At 37.5% G+C, this 20,275-nt stretch overlaps 1 protein-coding gene and 1 non-coding gene across 14 annotated transcripts in view; one reads left to right on the plus strand and one right to left on the minus strand.

Moving 5' to 3' along the window:
• Positions 1-20,275, minus strand: part of CEP128 (centrosomal protein 128) — a 559,633-nt gene that overhangs the window by 450,014 nt on the left and 89,344 nt on the right. For all 13 annotated transcript variants that reach the window (XM_072623250.1, XM_072623249.1, XM_072623247.1 and 10 more), the window contains 2 exons: positions 1,729-1,815; positions 582-656 (listed from right to left, as the gene is read on the minus strand). In XM_072623250.1, the coding sequence (XP_072479351.1) occupies positions 582-656; positions 1,729-1,815 (162 nt within the window). The remainder of the gene's footprint in view (positions 1-581; positions 657-1,728; positions 1,816-20,275) is intronic.
• Positions 3,761-3,883, plus strand: LOC140515094 (U6atac minor spliceosomal RNA). The gene has a single exon (XR_011970851.1). It is a non-coding gene; the product is annotated as a U6atac minor spliceosomal RNA (small nuclear RNA).

Below are 20,275 nucleotides of genomic sequence, written 5' to 3' on the forward strand. Positions count from 1 at the left end.
TTAGAAAAGTACATTTCTTATCCAATGAAATTAATACAGCTATTTAAAAGTTATTGAATTTTAAATATAAAAAGAGCCCAATTCTCATTAGGGAAAAAATGGCCTAGAAAATTTAATGTTTAAAATTTAAGGCTATCTTTTCTTAAAAGAGGGCAAATGGTGCCCAAAGAGTTGACTTTAACATAGTAATGATGCATTCAAAGTTACCCCAACCTATAAATATCGATTTTATATCTTTTACTTCCTACTTCATTCTTCACTGCTTCTTGAAATAAAATTAAGCTCCCAGGAAAAGTTTATCGAATAGATCCAGTCTATTTTCACCTTTCCCATCCTAAGAAGAAAAGTAGAAATGTGAGCAGTGACACATTGTCACAGTGGAAACCTATGTCTTTTAGCAGCTTACTCTGAATTTTTTTGAACCATCACATGCTTATGTATGCTAATACATTCAAGGGGGAAAAAAAAATCTAAGAATACCAAGAGTTTTTATTTGTTCACCTATTTTAAAGGACTTAATAGTACAGAGAGACTCAATCGCAATTTAATATAAAAGATTTTCGCAGCTTACATAGATTTACCTGAAGTAAAAGTGATTCTCGACTGCTTTCTGACTGTGCCAAGAGCCTTCGGGATGTTTCCAACTCCTGCTCAACCTAAGGTTTCAGTAAGGGATAAAAAAGAAATTTGAAGGTTCAGTGGAACTGCAGAGAACTAAATCATTGTTGGCATAGTATAAGAGGAGGGGAAAAAAAAGGCAAAGCTTTCAGTAGATGTCCCAAACCTAGAGGGAAGAACAAACTGCTTGTGAGAAATACAAATAATTGCTTACTAAAAAAAAAATTTCAAGTCTATTTTTTTATTTAATCACATAGAATGGCATTAGAATAAAGGCTGATACAACTAATCTATTTAATATGCATTTCTTCAATCTCCTCCTTTCTTTACAACATTATCATCATAAAGGCAGCTAATCCAAAATCTAAGTTCAAAGTAAAAATGCTCCGGTTTTCAGATTTTTCTTAGCAATATCACCCACACATTCACAGACATAACCCAGAGCACTGAGATAAGTTACCATGAAAGTAACTGAACCTTCAAGAACAAAGAGTTTGAGTATGAGTAGCTGTACTCTCTTTTAAACTCAGAAATTTAGTAGGTAATAGAAATAAATATGTTCCCAGGTAACTACAATCAATCCCAGCATAATGAAAGCTCCTTAAGGCTACGGATTGCTTTTTAAATTTTTTCTTTATATCTCTAATGTTTAGGAACAGTGCCCTGAACATAGTAAGTCCTTAAATAAGTCCTGTCATTTCCTGAGAATTTTTGCTTTATTTTCACAATTAAATTACCTCCCTTTTATACTTTAAAAATGCACATAAAGCACTAAAAGTCTCAAAGAGCTATTCCTATACCTGTGGCAGAATCATTCTTTGATGGTTCCCTATGCACTATGCAATGGTAATGCTTAATTCAATCACAAAAAAGACAGAACATCAGCCACAAATAACTAGGAGACAAGCACATCTTCTTCCAAGATCAGTCTGGCATACCACGGCGACTCTTCACACTAGAGACACTGTAACCTAACCAAGTGAATCTGTCTACATCAGCACCTAAATAAGAGCTGTGTTTTCTTCTAGCCAGCGATCTCAGCATGTGGGTTTTAAGCTACTCAACAGATACTGACCATTCAAAAGATCAAAAAGGGTTTTAAATTCTTACCTGAATCTTTTCACTTTCAAATTGTCTTAATTTAGTTTTCATCAAGCCCTCATTTTCACTAGCCTTAGCATCCTGTTTCCGCAGAGCCTTGAATTAAAGGGGAAAAACTGAATATTTATCATCATAGTATGGTTCCATATATACTCAAGCATTAAAGTCAGTAGTATTTACTAAGAAAAGGCATAGATGACTAGGAATAAAATGGATATTTATGTTGTACATAATCTATAAACTAAGCAAGCGAATAACTTTCTTTCAATTCCGAGAGATGTGGTCATTAGCAACAACCTTTCCTACTCTGAATCTTTATCATTTATTTTTCTTCTTTGGAAATTGTTATAATATTTAGTGACACATTCAGTGCATACAGAACAAATGTTACATAAATTGCACTAAGATTAAATGCTGCTTGAATAATTAAAATTAAATGTTATATTTCCTATCTTTCCTTGCAAGTAATTTAGACATACTTCACAATTTCAAAAGATTTCAAGGGTGAATGCTCCTACACACAACTCTTACAGCCTGCGTATACTTTCAAGAGATGCTACAGCTATGTATACACATATAAATATACATATATACATGTACATATTATATACATATCCATACACACATATGTACATGTAGCTATATATGTACATGTGTATATAAGTACATATGTATTATACACATATATATATGAGGGTGTGAAAAGAAAATTAAAAATATATGGATTCAAAAAAACTAGGTCTTCAATAATAACAATTTTAAACAACACCTAAGTAAGCAAATATGATAATAAGCTAAGATTTTGCAAGAGTTTTCCGACTTTCTCCTCTGCTTGCTCATTTAAATTAGAAGATTCCAGGCCTTCTCAATTTATCTTCCATTAAAAATTGTCTTTTTACCTTTTACATACATAGTTTATACATAGCAGAACCCATTCGAGTAAAAAGTTCACTTATAAATTGACAGTAAGTTGATATATGGACATAAAAGCAACCTGAACAGATACAATCATAATGGCTAATTCCTGGTTGAGGTTATTAAGGATGTAGTATTAAGACAGAATTGTTAGCATACTTTTGAAAACTTTTTTAACGCTTTCAAACTGTTCAAATAGTATTCAAATTATTTTGCAGTTTAGAATCTGTTCATTTTGAAAGATTCAGAACTGCATCCACCATATTTCATTCATTTTACTTTATAATTTGTATTTTTCTTGTCCCATAAAACTTCAAGTCTACAAATTTCTCACAGAATTATTGTCCTTTCCAAACATCATCTCACTTTTCTAAAACATAATTCCTTTTATCTTTTTCTTATTTTCATTGTGAAAGGAAATTAAACATGCAACAGTATTTATGGTATTAATAAGTACCCTTTCTGACACTTTTTCACTTCAGATTAGTGCTAGTTCTTTCCTTTCAGTGAGCTGAATGAATCAGTAACATCTGCAGTCTTCTCATCGGCCTGGCAGTGCAGTCTATGCTCTTCGGTGGTAGGGCAGACTCAGAGGAAACAATGACTAGCCAGCTGCTAAGCTGATGCATTGCTGTCACTGTGGTTACTGTTCTTGCTGCTGTGCATCCTTCATTTTTGAAGAGGATGATGTGTGCCTTGAATATGAGTTGGATTTAAGTGAGGCAGAGTTCTATGAAGCTGCCAGCCTCACTCTCTCTTCCAGAGTCATCAAAGTCTAGCAGCAAGACAAAATCAAGAAGACAGGACGGCCCAGGATGCCATAGACGACCTTGGAGCCTTTGATGTCTGAACAAGGGCTCCACAGTACCTGCTTCAGCCACCTTCATGGCAACTGGAACAAACTTCTCATCTGCCCATTCTGCTGGAGAAAGTCTTCACATACCTGGGGTAGACAACCCATAAGTTTGAGGCCTATTGGTTACCCTCAACCTAGTTTAGTTTAGGTTGCCTGTTAAGATAGTTTTACCAGGGTGTGGCCACAGACATGACTGTTAGGTGAGAGTGCACAATCCTGAAAATGGCTCATCAAGCGCTGACAACAGAGGTGCTAGTCCTTCCTGGGCATCCCATATATGAAAAGGGAGAAGGTTAGCGTTCCCCTTCATAAGGACGAAAGAGGACTTGGTAGCCTTTATAAACACATATAAAGTTAAGGCATTACCACCTACTCTGTGGCATCTAACCATGTAAGCCGATGTACATTTTACCTTTTGCTCCAAAACTATCGTTTCTGAATGACCTTCCCTCTAAAAGTCACAAAACAATTAAACACAGTTGCTCAGTATTCATGTCCACTCTCCAAAATTTTTTTAAATAAAGCAGATTGATTGTACATCATATAATCATTCACAAAGCAAATATAATAATAAACTATGATTTTGCAAGAGTTCTCTGATCTTCTCTTCCTTTAGCTCATTTTAAAAAGATTTCCAGGTCTCATTTTGTCTTGAATCAGAGATTACCTTCAGAATGGTTGCACTGTTTATTCAGTCAATCCACGTTCAAGGTGAGTGTATGACAAAGAGCAAACACTGAACATCATCCTTGACTTCCTATTCTCTTTTTAAACCACCTCCTTCTCCACCCAAAATCAGTGTCAAAAGTTGTGATTTCTATCTTCACAAACTCACTGTTTGGTTTCCTCCTTCCTTTCCCGCTCCACGTTCAGGCTCTGTCACCTGCTACTCATATTCTTCAATTAGGCTCCACACTCCCTTTCCAAGCTTGTCTCATATGAATCCCTTTTCATACGAATCTCATTCCAATAAATCTAGATTGTCGTTATTATCCCATCATGCCTTTCTTCATGCTGTGTTACTCACTCGGAATTGCCCCCCCCCCCTTTGCTATATCTGCTAAAATCATAGCTGCCCTGGGTCAAATGCCTCCTTCACAATAAAGCGTTCCCTTAAGTCAGAAAACCTGTTCACCCTGTGAACATCAAGAAGCCACTGGTTTACCTCTCTGTTGTGAATTTCTTGTCTATATCTTATCTATTACCCCTATGAGATTATGTGTTCAGATAGGGAAAGAGCCATCTTTCTATCTCTGCTAGAACAGAGAGCGCTGCATGTAAATAAGTACTTATTAAATGATATTGAAGCTATTAAAACTTTCAAGCTTTTAATTAACATGAAGTAATTCTCATTTAAAAAAAATCTTGATTAAAAAATATAAAAGTAACTCAAGAGAAAAGACTAGATAAGGAAGAACTGGGAAAAAGTAAACTCAATTATCCTGTATTTGATGAGTCCAATAATATACACTGCCCGGTGAAGGGCATTCTACTTGATAAAAACTGTTAGGAAAACTAGAAAGCAATCTGACCAAAAAAATTTAGACCATCGACTACAAAAAGTTCTTTCTTTCCCCATTAGACCATGGAATTAGTTCCATTCTCTTATAGATGAATACTCTGCTTAAACAAAAAAACGCTTAAAAATTAGAGGAAGATAGATAGAGGTGACTCTATTGATCACCTAATCTGATTAATAATCTGACAGCTCTGACTAGTAGTAAGTTTCTAACCAAAGATAATAATAATAATAAACAAAGATAAAACATAATTTTAATATGAATTTTTTTTAATGCAGGAATAAAATCAATGCATCTAGAATAAGGAAAACTGGAAATTGGAAAACAAGTCAGCAGACATACACATACTGAGCACCTCCTATGTGCCAGCCATTGTGCTGCGATGTCCAAGACACAAATCTCTAAGAGATGTAACATTGACCTTCTCCTCAAGAAGCGTATGTTACACTGTGAAAATACAGTATATTCTTAGAATTTTTAAAATGCAAAATTTATATACAAATTTTAAAAACTAGAGTGATTTGGCAGGGACTGGTGGTGGGGTGAGAATAGGAAAGAACTAACAATTAAGGAAGCAGTAAAGGGCTCTTAAAAGATGTGGCATTTTAGCTCAGTTTTGAAGGAAACTAAAGCTTTGAAGAAGCAGAAGTGGAAAAGGAAGCTTGCTCCTAACACAGGGTACAGCACCTGTGGAAAGACACAAAGAAACAGTAAGAAGGGCTGGAACGTGGAGTGCATGAGGTAAAGAAATGTGAAATAGGTCAAGGATGTGAACACGGATGACTAGAAGAATCACACTATGTTCATTAGAAATAGAGAAAATAGGAAGAGATGTGTGTGTGTTTCTGTTTCAAGGACACTGAATTTGAAAAGCCTCTGAGACATGCAGGTGAAGATGTCTAGCAGACATGTAGATACAGAGTCATTTGCAAGAAGAAATGCTGAGGGACTGGTTAAGACAGGAAAACAAATTGTTAGTGGACTTAGTCAATATAACTGTATATAACTCCCTGCAGCAGGTTTCAGCAGCACTCAGGTAGGAAGCAGCAAGATGTATTGTGGGAGCAATCTATGGGTGGAGTTTACAAAGGGATGATTGGTTAGGAGAAAACAGGGCATAGGTTTCAAAGGTCAAGGATAGTGTAAATTTGGACTGATTAACTAAAGGGTCAAGATTTTGAAGAAAGGAAAGTAAATCCAGAGCTTGACAAAACAGCAATGAGCTGCAGTGAAAACTGAATAGAAATCCAAAGACAGAAGCTGAAGATCAGAGGGAGGAATTTCAGAGTTAGGGACTATGAAAGTGGACTCTTCGTGGGTAATGACATGATCAAAGACAGGACTATCCCTGTATGTGGCTAAGGCAGGTGATGTAAAGATCTTTGGAACTGCAATTGATAAACTAGGATGCAAGAATATTTGAAGGGACATCAACAGTCAGTTGAATTCCAGAAATACAGAGTAAGAGCTGGGGTAAAAATGATTATGAGCTAGTTACTTAACTCTTTGAAAAAGAAGAGAATGAACTGGGGGTCAGTAGCTGCTTAGTCAGTTATTAGAATCTGAATAAGGTCATGTATGTAAATGGAGTAAACCTCAAAGGAGAGATTACTGAATAAAAAGTCAGGAAGGGCCTGAAAATGAACAGGGAGCATGCCAACCTCTCCAAAATGGAATTCCAACACCAGACAGCATGGCCAGGGATGTGGTATCTTCAGGACACAGAAAAGTTTCTGTGATTTCACAGAGCTAGAAGGAATTAAGTTAGAAGTGTAACATACGGAAGAAAAACAAAACTTTTCCATCCAATATACTGGATATTAGACATGGCAGAGTCAGGATTTTTTGATATTCTAGTGGATAACTTATAAGCAGAGCCAGCTGTCTAGACGAGGAATAGGAAAAACATCCGTGAGTCAAAGACCTGAACTATTATACCACCTGGTGCTGGTGGAAATAAAAGTGACTTCAATTGCACACAGTCTGAAGGTTGACTTTGCTCATTTACAAAGAGCCCAAGGACAAAGAAGTAGACTGAAGGGTGTTGGTGGGAGATGTAATGGGACCCAGGAGCCATTGTAATGGACAACATGGCTAATACTTATGCTACCATCTATCATATAGCAAAGAAGAACTCCTGTTAACTGGAGGTACCAAAGTTTATTCCATGCTTTCTTGCAGAATCCTTTCTGGTCCAGCTATTTCTCATATTTTTATGTCTGTTTCAAAAGCTAACCTAGTCATGAACACAGTACCACACAAAGCACTGCCCCAAAATACATTTGCACCATCCTTGCTGAGGCCATCAAAAAAAAATGCACAAGGCTGACCCTATCTCCTCTCTTTTCAGTAAGGTTCCTTTATAAGAGTCATCACTTTTAACTTGAGACTCTTCTTTTGTAAACCAATTTTTACTTGTTCGTGTTATATAAGTTAGATAAAATGTCTGGCTTATTCCAGTGTAACTCTCCACATTTACTGCTCCCATGAGGTTTCTCGAAAGTTTTTTATAACTTGATGAAACGCAAAAATATAGACTAAATGCTGGAGTTCCACCAGGGCTCCTTAATTGTTTGAAGCTTTCATTAGATTAAGTGAGTCTTGCACTTTTAACTGTAACTCTGTGGAGCAGAGATATCAAACATGGGTCACTGGTTGAGCAACACACCTGAGGGCTGTCAGAAGACTATGTAAATATACCTGAGAAATAGCAAAAAAAATAAATAAATAAATTTTTTTGCTGTTGAGTTGTTTTTCAGTTATGTCTGATTGTGATCCCATGTGGGCTTTTCTTGGCAGGGATACTGGAGTGGTTTGCCATTTCCTCCTCCAGTACATTTTACAGATGAAAAAACTGAGGCAAACAAGGTTAGGTGACTTGCTCAGAGTCACACAGCTAGTAAGTGTCTGACACCAAATTGGAACTTGGAAGATGAGTCTTCCTGACTCCAGGCCTAGCAATCAATCTATCCACTGCACCACCTAGCTACTCAAAATATATAAATAAAATAAAACAGAATACAGATAACGTTAACTTGGGGTTTTCTCAATCCATAGTGGCAGGACTATGATTTAGTGGCCTGATTTCCATATAAGTTCAACACTGATAATCAAATAAGAGCACTGAGGAAGAAGCACTTGCCATAAAAGGGAGGGGAGGGGGAAAAGATTGAGAAAGGAAAGGAGATGGCGTGTTGCGGTACTATGCATATAAACATCAACAGGTTTTGTTTGATAAAATGCCCTGGGGCAACCATATGTGTATGCATGTATACATATGTGTGTTTACATATATACACATATGCATATAACTGATATGAGTCTGATATTCAAGATATAAAGGGAGTTAATACAAACGTCTGAGATCAAGAGCCATTCCCCAATACCTAAGTAGTTAAAGGATATAAACAAACAGTTATCAAGGGAAGGGTGTATATAGCATGTACTTATGTGCCAGGCACTGCAAAAAGTACTCCACAAAGATTATCTCATTTGATCCTCACAACAGCCCTGGAAGGTAGGTGTTCTTATATTCCCATTTTAAAGTTGAAGAAACACAGCTAATAATTGTTAAAGGCTGAATCTGAACTCTGTTCTTCCTGACCCCAGACCCAGGGCTCTATCCACTGTACCACCTAGCTGCTCAAGAGAATGAATTTCACACTATTAACAACTATATTACAGATCACTTCAGATTCATGGTAATAAGAGAAATACAAGTTAAAATAACTATGATATTTCATCTCAGACCTAGCAGAGTAGCAAATCAATCCACAAGCATGTTTTAATGCTTGGTAACAAAAGATGAAGTAGTCAGTGTCGGAGGAACCATATAAAGACAGGTATTCTTTTGCTGGTGCTTTAAGTCCAACCATTCTGGAAAACAATGTGAAATTATGCTAAGAAAGCAACTAAAATGTCCACATCCCTTGACCAAGAGATCTCAAGAAGATTACTAACAAAGGGGGGAAAAATGGTCCTACGTATGCTGAGATATTCAAAGCAGCATTTTTTGCAGTAACAAATATAACTGTGTCATATGAAAGAGCAAATATGTACTATCAGCATAGCATAAGAAAACATACATGAACTGATGCAGAATGAATAAATAATAATAATAAGAATAATGATTACAAGAGTTTATAAGAAGCAGCATGACATAGTTGACAAAAAGGAGGCCTTGAAGCCAGCTGACATATACTGGTTGTGAGACCCTAGATAAGTCACTTAATCCCTCCTCTAGGTGACTCTTTAAGACTACAAGTAACAGAAGGTGCTAACCTGCAATGGTAGAGGGAATTTCCTCACCTGGGAGTTCCCTATACCAATCTAATCACTATCCCTATAATAACAACATAAAAAAGTGTGTGTGTGTGGGGGGGGGGGGGGGGGGGTGTGCGTGGCAGTGGAGAGAACAATAAGGGAAAACTGAGTTCTGTGTAATTATAATGACCAGGTTCAGTCTCAGAGAAGAGTTGAAAAAATGTGCCTCCTCCTCTGCCCTGCAGAAGTGGGAGACTATAGGCATGTAGATGCAGTCAAAGGTAATTGATGTGTTGGTTTGGCTAAACCTTTTTTTCTTTCTCTTTTTAAATCTTTGTTACAAAGAAAGGATTAGTGGGTAAGGAAGGCAGAGAGAGATATTCTAAAGTGAACGTGATTTTAAAAGGGCACAGATTTTTTCAAAGGAGGCAGATAATTATACGGTGTATTTTAAACGAGAAAAAATTAAAATAAAAGTTTCCATAAATAAACAAGACAAAAAAACAAAAGGAAACTACATGTTACCCTTCAATTGCCTGAATAAAAAGCCTTTTTTATCCCCTCGTAATTCTGAGACAGCATTAACTTATTCTGATTTTTGTTACTTCTTGTATTTTTCACATTGCATAAATAACCTAAATAACCTGGTTTTGCTTGTCTTCTCCTTTCCTGCTTCCTACAAAGAATATTTTTTACCTTAAATCTTGAAGCACTTTCTCAAAAAAATTATTATGGATGCTCCTTGTCACATATATTCTTCATTCATGTATATCTACTTGCATTACTGAACATATAAACACCTGGGCTTCTCCAGTTTTGCCTGCTCATCACACTTCTTCAGCCCTAACCTGTTTTTCTTGCATGGTTTAGAATCCATTTCTTTTTATGGAGTCAAGTCAAGGAGTTAATGATCACTGGCAACAAGATTACCCTGTTTTTCCAACTCCATTTCAGTCTTTTTCCCTTTAGAAATTAACTGTCTATATGGTACAACTTCATGAGTTCTCAATAGTAAAGTAATATTCATTCCAATATTTCATCAATTACTATATTCATTCATTTAAAGCCCTCCATCAACTGGCCTCATCTCACATCCTTTACTCCTCAACCCACTTCCTCCCCTCTAACAGGGCAAATTTCTCAGTCTCGCTCACATGATCAGAGCTGGTTTCTCCATCCATGTCCTTGATCTTACTGTTCTGTCTACTCGAGATTTCTTTGGCCCTCCCTCTTTACTATTTCAAATACTTCAAAGACTAGTTCAACACCCCCTCCTCTATAAAATATTCTCTAATTAATTTTGCCATACGATGATCACTAACTATTCTATTCTTAATCCTCCAGCATCGGTCACAAAAGGCAGGAGTGGAAAAATAAACCAGGTAATTCAAATGCAGTGAGTGCAAAAATGAGCTTTGAGGACAGGGAGACTTTGTGGTGTGGCTGTCATTGTCGATGCTACTGAAGCTGCTTTCCTTCATCTTTTGGGGAGGACCAATGACATCACAGAGTGACTTACGCACAAACTGGATTTAAGTAAGGCAAAGTTGCACAAATTTATTCACTTCACTCTCTCTCCCAGAGCCTCTGAAGTCCAGTGGCGAGATAAAAGTCAGGACAAATGGCAATGCCCAGGATGCAGGGGATGAACTTGGTGTCCTGGATGTCTGAGCGAGCTCTAAATCCTCCACAGAGATGCTTCAGCTGCCCTCGTCGTGGTTGGAAGGAATAGTTCTCATCCTCCTGTTCTGCTAGTGGAAGTCTTCACCCCCCTAACTAAGCAAAGGGTTTAAGACCCATCAGTTATCCTCGATTTGGGTTAGCATGTCTATCAAGACAGTTTAGCAAGGTGTGGTCACTGCACATACTACCACTTCTTGCGCCACAGGTGAGAGCTGGGGTAGACACCAAAGGAGGATGAGCAACCCTCAACAGGGCTTGGTAAGCCCTCCCCAAAGGTGCTAGTCCTCCCTGAACACCAAGTTAGGAATGTTGTGTGCACACATCATCCCCACAAAGCTGAACTCACTATTCTCCACAGACAAAGCCCCATGCCTTTGCACAGGCTGACTTCCTTCTCACCTCTACTTCTTGGAATCCCTGCTCTCCTTCAAAGTTCTACTCAAACATTATGTCTTATGCCCTAGCTACTAGTGCCTCCCTCCCCTGCCATAGGCCTGGACTCTTTTTTCTGTTCATTTATGAGGAAACCATGATTGTTGATGTTAAAAAGGAAATGCTTTTTAAAGGAAAGAAGACTCTCAAACATACTACTTACTAGCTTCTGGTTCAAATATAAAATACCCTGGCATTTAAAGCCCATCACAACCTAGTCCTTTCCTCCCTTTCCAGCCTTTCCACACTTTACCATTCTCTTTATATTCTGTGATCCAGAATTATCAGCCTTCTTACAGTTCCTCATGCAGCACACTCCATCTCCTGACACTGTGGCTTTCCATCGGCTGTTCTTCATGCCAAGAGGACTCTCCCATTCCACCACCACCTCCTGGCTTCCCTGATCTATTTAAAGACTCATTTCAAACATGAACTGCTGCAAGATGGCATTCTTGGTCCCCTCCATCACACCCCAAAGTCTTCCCTCTGAGATTGCCTTCCATTTATCTATTTACTTCTTGCATGTACATTAAAACAGTTATTGGCATACTGTCTCCCCCACAGAATGTGTGCCTCTTGAGGGCAGGGACCTTATTTTTGCCTTTGTTTGTATTCCCAGTGTTTAGAATAGGACCTGACACATAGCGCTTAATAAACACGTATTGATGAACATTTACGGTTAAAAATATAGTTTATGCCAAGAAATATATAGTAAAAAATCATTGCTGTGGCCCCAAAAGTCCATAATATTATTACTCTTAGATGAGACATACCTGTAAAACATCTTGGAAATATGCTGTGTATTCTAGAACATATATAAACACTGTTGTGCTCCCAGAAACTCTCTAACTCCCATACTATTAGGATCAGAATCATACTATCAAATCAGAACATATGCAGAAAAAAAAAACATAATAACCTAACCTTAATGATACTTTTTAAAAGAAATACAATAGCAAGAAGACACTCAGAAAGAGACACAAACAAGCAGGATTATTACTGACAGTGGTACTACCATGTCAAATTTAAACTACACACACACATTTTAAACTGTAGCTGACAATTTCACATATAATGTTCCTTCTGGCTTTCTGATATGCCCACATTAAAACAAAACCAAGTGAGTTTTCCTTTTCTTTTGGAGGTAAGGGTCCTCACCACCTGGATAGCAAAGGTCATGAGAATCTTTAGTCAGATATAAAATGCTTAGAGGCTGTGTCCTTCCAGCTGTTTCTCAATACTCATGGAGTCCCGGGGCACAGAAATAACAAAGACAATACTGTAGCGCTGTATCTCATTTGACCCTCGAAATAACCATCAGATACTTGGGTACTATGAACCCACATTTTTGGATGAGGACTGAAGCTCAGGGTGATTAAATTATTTATTTGCCCATGAGAAGCAATTAGTGTTTCAGAGGCAAGATCTGAACTCTGCGTTCTTCTGATCCTTGGTCCAGTACTCTTTCAACTCAATGCTGCTCCAAAGACACCTATAATCTTAGGAAAAACAGAACTTCTCAAGAAGTAGAAAGTAGTAATCAATCTTTCTCTCCACCTCCCAAGTGCTTCCAATCAAAGACCAAAGAAACTGAGAAAAAAATACAGTACCAGTTCAAGGGAAATACCAATAAGAATGGGGAATTTGGTAACAGTACCCTACCCTAAAGGGGCAGCCAGGTGGCGAAATGGATAGAGTGCCAGGTCTGAAGCCAGGAAAACTCATCTTTTTGAATTCACATCTGGCCTTAGACACTTACTTATTAGCTGTGTGACCCTGGACAAGTTACTTAACCCTGTTTGCCTCAGTTTCCTCATCTGTAAAATGAGCTGGAGAAGGAAAGGGAAAACCACCCTAGTACTTTTGCCAAAAAAAAAAAAAAACAAAACAAATGAGGTCACAGAGTCAAACATGACTGAAAACAATTGAACAAATATACAGTGTGTCATCTGGTTGTCTTTCCCTCATATAAACAGCGATTTGATATAAGATGGGCTCTGGGGGACATAAATCAGTAACCAACTTCTCCATACCTATTCATAAGTCCCTCCCTCCCCATCCAGCTGATAAATAGCTTCCCTTCCCCATTCTTCTGATCCTCCCACCCCCTGACCCAAGAGACAGCATGGTAGAATAGAAAGAGTTGTGATTTTGATTGTGTAACTTTAAAAAAGGCATTAAACTCTTACTATGTGCCAAACACTATATTAAGGGAGGGGATACAAATACAAAAACAAAGATAGGCCCTATCCTTGAGGACTTTACCTTTTAATGGGGGAATATGCACTATATAGAGAGGGATGTATTGTAAGGAAAGTTACAGGTACAGTGAGTGAGGCTTCAAGGGATCAGACTGACACTCTCCACCCGAAATAATGGCAGAATTAATTTGATCATGGTTCTTAGTTTCAGAACTATAGGGGATACATAGATAGGGGGAAGTAGTTAGGGGAGAAACTTATGGAGGAATGAAGGAAGTACAGCATGGCTGAGCCTTTCCTGGAATACTGTTACAGGAGGGACAGTCAATAATAAGGCTGTGGGTGTTCATCCTTTGTTCTCAAAGAGGATCATGCCATCGAGGAGGTGATGCCATGACATGTAAGTGAATTGGATTTAAGTGAGGGAAGGCTGTGAGAGAACAAAGACAAAGGGCAGTAATTTCTCCAGGATGTGGTCTCTGGTCAAGAGGTTATTGACTTGGCCATGCAGGAAATAATCAAGGAGAAAGTGAATCAAGGTTGGAAGTTAGTGGACCTGAGTTCAAATTCAAGATATACCACTTACTATGGGAGCTTGGACAATTCATTTCAACTCTCTGGGCCTCAGTTCCTCACCTATAAAATCGGGGATTAGACTAAATGATGTTTAAGGTTCCCTGTAGCTCTAAATTGATGATCCTATGATCCCCAGGTATCCAGGATACAGACTTCATCCACAGTGCCTCCCTTTTACCTGTGACTGGTTTCATTTCTCCCTAGCTCATCCACAACTTGGTACCACAGTGTTCTGAGTGAAACCCTTTGGCCCTCAGTGGGGTTGGGGATGGAGTGGTTAGAAAAAGAAGCAAAAAGCTGCTGGATACACCACAGTTTAGGAATACCACAGATGGGAAGGATGAGGACATCTATCAGATCTTCACTTGAAACTACTCAATTCCTTTAGCTGCCAAAAGATTGGTGCAGTCTAAGACCTGGAAGTCTGGGCATAAAGAAGGGTGTTTATGGCTTCCTCTAGTCTGAAATTTCCAGTACTTAGCATAGTGCCTGACCCACAGTAAGGGCTTAATACATGTTTATTGAATGAATGAATGAATGAAGTTTACAAGCGGTTCACTAGCCCAGAAGAAAGACAAAGGAGAAACCAAGACCAGATCAATGAGTCACAGAATATACAAAATCACATAGGTCAGTTATAAACTGGAGACACAAAAAAAGGGGGCCAAGCCAGCGGCAGGAATTTGTCTTAAAGGCTTTCATGCAACTTATGATAAAAAGGAACTTCTGGCAAGATGCCAGCAGCCTTTAACTCAACTGTGAAGTGAGTGTGCCTGTTGGGAACTCAGAGAACTGTGTGTGTGTGTGTGTGTGTGTGTGTGTGTGTGTGTGTGTGTGTGTGTGTGTGTGTGTGTGTGTGTGTGTGATCTGATCATAACAGGTGCAGGAGTCAAGTGTTTCTGAGGGCATGCCAGTGATTTTATAGATTTCATAAGACACAATCAACATTCCCTAGATGTTTTACATGTATGTCTCGTCTAAGAGCAACAATCTTATGGACTTCCTGGACAAGCAACATTTTTTATTTCTGAAATATCACCCCACATCCAACCCCAGCCCTTCCAAGTTCAGTATAATGTTATGGATACAGTATGTGCTTAATAAATGCTTACGTAAGGAGCCACGTCTCATCAGTAAACACTTATTAAGGCATTTACCATGAGCTTTCGAGTAGCTCATGGTCTAATGAGGGAGACAACACACAATCAAGAGACAAACAAGACAGCAACAGAATAAACTGGAGATAATCTTCAAGGCACTCGCATTAAGGAGAAATAATATAAACTTTCAAAGCCCACATGTACAGAGTATCTTTCTCTTCACAAAGGCATGGTCAGTGTTATATTTATGGTTGGGGAGAATAGGCAATTCAATAACCACTATAATTGTACGAAAGTTCTTGTCTTGCCCACCTTCTCTACCATGTTCACTCTCCAAGCTTAAAACTCTCCTCTGTGAGGATGTCTACCATTAGAATCAATATCTTTAATTTTGTCATTGGAAATGATAAAATGCCAATGTTAACCAGGAAAACAAAAAGCTACTATACTGTATTAATATCTTAAGTCAATAATGAGCTCAAAATCAGTCATCCAAGGCCCTTACAGAACTAGGACATGGGTGCAAAGTCAGGGGGCAGCTAAGTGGTTCAGTCTGGAGTCAGATCTGAGCTCAAATGTGTCCTCAGACATTTATGGCTGGGTGACACTGGGGCAAGTCACATACCCATGTTTACCTCAGTTTTCTCATCTGTAAAATGAGTTGAAGAAGTATTTTGGCCAACAAAACCCCAAATGGGGTCACAAAGACTTGGACAACTGAGTATCAACACAAGGAGTCAAGAAAATTATATAATGGGATTACAATAGGAAAGGCAGGGATTCTTAACCCATAGTTCATGGATGGGATCTGTGGACAAATTTCAGGGTATCTGTAAAGTTGGATGAGAAAAAAATAACACAGCTTTATTTCTATTAACACCTACCTGAAATTTCGCATTTCCTTCAATTATTTAAAAACATTACTCTAAAAAAGGGACCATAAGTCTTCAGCAATTTGCCAAAGGAGTCCATGAGACAGAAACACACAAAAAAATGTAAATCTCTGGTCTAAGAAACTGGAAGAATTATCAAATAGGGAATGGAAGAAACTTTTTTTCAAAAGAGATATGATCTTTTTCTTTCATAACTTATCTTTGGGCAAGTCTTGAGTATTCCATAAATTCTTTGGCATTCTTTTCTTAATCAGTTCATATTTGAAATGTTCTATACTAGCTCTCTACTTCAAGGAATTCTTACATTTAATTCTTTTTTAAAACATAATCACTTCCTGATCTATAACTTCTAAGATATGAATTTTCATATCCCTGATATTTCGCTCTTTCTAGTACTTTATCATCTAATCTAAGACTATTTCAATCTCTCATGTCCCTGGAGTCCCCCTAGTCATTTACCTCCTCCTCTTTCTACTACCCTTTCATTCTCTGTCTTCTCCCATTAGGATGTAAATTCCTTGAGGTCATGGACTATCTGACATGTTTGTACTTAGATTTCCCAGTGCTTAAAATATCCCCTGGTACAGCCTATCTTTCTTTCTATCTGTCTGTCTATCTATGTAGCCAGTTACGTATCTACCTGCCTATATTCCTCCATTTCTGTTTTCTAATTCTTCTATTACTTCCATAGATCCTTTCTAAAATAAACAGTTAAAAACACTTATTAGGTGTCCACTTTATGCCAGGTACTGTGCTAAGAGCTGAGGATACAAAAAGAGTCAAAAGGCAATCCCTGCCCTCAGGAAACTCACAATCTAATAAGGGAGACAACAAGAAAATATGTATGAACAAGTTATATACAGGATAAATTGAAAGTAAAAAAAGAAAGGAAAGACAAGCACTGGAATTAGGAGGGATCAGGAAAGGCTTCTAGTAGCAGGTGGGATTTTAGTTAGAATATGAAGGAAACCAGGAAAGCCAGCAGATCGAAATGAAGAAGGAGAGCATTCGACAGACTGGGAAAAGCCAGAGAAAATGTCCTGTGTGTACAACAAGAAGGCCACTATACTAACATTTCTCAAATTAATTTAGGGTAGAATATTCCTGAATTTAAAACATATTTGAGGATCCCATGAATGTTGTTCTTTGAAAGGGGAGAAGTCTAAGAAGAGAAACCAAGGAGATATAGAAAATTTTGGAGCAAATTAAAGAAAATTAAATACACTTTTATATACTTCCAAACTGTCACACATATTAAGCACTTCTGATACATAATGTGTTTTAGAAGAAAATAAATCACTACCATCAACATTTTCTTTGTATAAGTTAAAATCATGTGGAACACCCAAAAGGGAACCAGCTTGGAAAATGTTACACCACAATACATAAGATTTCTTTTTACCCTGGAACACTACTTCACACTTTAAAAAAAAAAGCATCTCCTTTTTTTAATGAGACGTACCACTGTTTTCCATGTTAGTCATAAAAGAATCACTAATTCTTGAAAATAACTGGATGCAAGGCATGCTCTACTAGGCACTAAAGGAAACTGCAATAGAGATACTAAATTTCTATTATGCTCATTAGAAAAATCATAGCCATCTTTTGATACAATTCCTGGTTCCTAATGTTCCTTGCAACTGCGCATGCATACATAAACATGCCAACCCCATAATGTTCAACCACCTTGACCTACCATATTTATTTTTATCTTATATTAAAGAGAAAGAAGTAAAGCAAATCTAAATCAGGATATTGCAAAGGTACAACGGGGCAAACTCAACTGTTTTTCACAAACGAACAGATGGTACTCAAGAAGAAGCCTTCACTCAAGATATTAAATAGATAATATAACTCATTTTCTTAAGACTCTTGGTTCATTTACTATGCTTCTTGTGGGGTACAGTTACACTGGTATTAGGCTTTTGGGCCCATTTCCTGAGATCAAGCTATTCAGAACTATATTAAAAACTGACCTAACAAAAACATCTTTAAAAGACAGAGGAAATGAAATGCCAATGAATGTATTTCATCAGTTATTTTGCCTTTTAGAATCCATTTCTTTCTAAAAGCTATTTAGAGAGAAAGCTACCATGAGCTCTGCTATGGTATTCATATTGTCTTTAAAAAACATTTAAAATCATAGTAACACCACAATGCTTTAATGGAAAATCCCCAAGGAATACTTAAATCTTAAAGAAAAATTGTTATTAATATGTGCATATTTCCACCAAAAAAAGACCAACTGATGGGCTAAGCATTATATACGATTACAAATTTTTGTAGGTAAATGAATTTTAAACTTCACAAACACATACAATCTAGGAATATTATGAATTTTCTTTAAAATCAAAAGAACAAAAAGAAAAAAGGAAAGATACGTTCAAATATCTCTTTCTCCTTACCGTCAGAATGGCTAAAACTGCTAAGAATATACACGGTTGCTGAGTCTGTTAAGTAACGTGTTCTAATATGTTAAGTCATCAGGCAATTGGAGGTACATTTCAACCAACTTTTCTCTATAACTTTGAAAATAGGTAACATTTGGCCACAGAGTCTGGCAAAATCCTACATATAATGCAATGCAAATCAATGATCATTATTCGTAAACAATGAATATTTGACAATAAGTCAAAAAAAGCAGATTAAAAGCCTAAAACAGCATATAGATATTATACATATTATACATATTATATATATACACATACACATGCAAGCATGCACATGGGCACAGAAATGCACATGCATGAGCACACATGGTACATGCATACACACAACACACACGCAGCATAGCATGGTATATAAAGACCCGACCCTGAAAAAAGAAAGACCTAGATTCAAGGCCAAACTGCTACATTCAGGCTATGTGCATAGTGGGTCAAGTTGCTTAACCTATTAGGGGTGGATTGCCTGGGCAATTTCTTTAAAACGGAAGTTTTACTGAGCCAAATTTATAAGAATACAAATAATTCCCCAATGGATAAATGGTCAAAGGACAGAAGCAGGCAGGCTTCAGATGAAGAAATCAAAGCTATTTGAAGAAATGCAAATTAAAACAATCCACCTATCAGACTGGCTAATATGACAGAAAAGGAAAATGACAAATGGTAGGGATGTGGGAAAACTGGGACACTAACGCACAGTTGTTGGAGTTGGGAACCAATCCAGCCAGCCTGGAGAACAATTTGGAAATATGCCCAAAGGGCTATAAAACTGTGCATACCCTTTGATCCAGCAACACCACTGCTAGGTCTACATCCCAAAGACATAAAAAGGCGCGGGGGAGGACCTATGTGTACCAAAATATTTAAAGCACCTCTTTTTTGTGGTAGCTAAGAATTGGAAATTGGAGGGATGCCCATCAGTTGGGGAATAGCTAAACAAGTTGCGGCTTATGATTGTAATGGAATATTAATGTGCTATAAGGAGCAACAAGAAGGGTGATTTCAGAAAAAAACCTGGTCTTACATGAACTGATGCAAAGTGAACAGAGCCAGGAGAATGCTATACAAAGTAACAGCAATACTATTCGATGAAGAACTGTGAATGATTTGGCTATTCTCCGCAATACAATAGTCCAAGAAAATCCCAAAGGACAAATGATGAAGCACACTCTCTGCCTCCAGAGGAAGAATTGATATTGTTTGAATACAGACTGAAGATGCTGTTCTTTCTTTCTTTCTTCTTTTTATGTCTCCTTGTACAAAATGACTAATATGGATATGTTTTACATGATTGCACATGTATAACCTAACTGCTTACTGTCTCAGGGAGGGTGGAGGGAAAGAATTTAGAACTTAAAACAAAAAAAAAATAAATGTTTAAAAAATTGTTTTAACATGTAATTGAGGGGAAAATAAAATGTAATTTTTAAAAAATGTGTACATCCTTTGACCTAGAAATACCACTACTAGGTCTCTAACCCAAAGAAATCCCTCAACCCTTCCCCTCCCAAAAAAAAAAAAAAGAAGAAGAAAAAGGACCTATAGGTACAAAAATATTTGCAGCAACTCTTTTTGTGGTGGCAAAGAACTGGAAATTGAGGGAATGCCCATCAACTGGAGAATAGCTGAACAAGTTATGGTATGTGATTGTGATGGTATACTATTGTGCTAAA

The sequence above is a fragment of the Notamacropus eugenii genome, chromosome 7 (assembly GCF_028372415.1).
Source record: "Notamacropus eugenii isolate mMacEug1 chromosome 7, mMacEug1.pri_v2, whole genome shotgun sequence".
NCBI lineage: Eukaryota > Metazoa > Chordata > Mammalia > Diprotodontia > Macropodidae > Notamacropus > Notamacropus eugenii.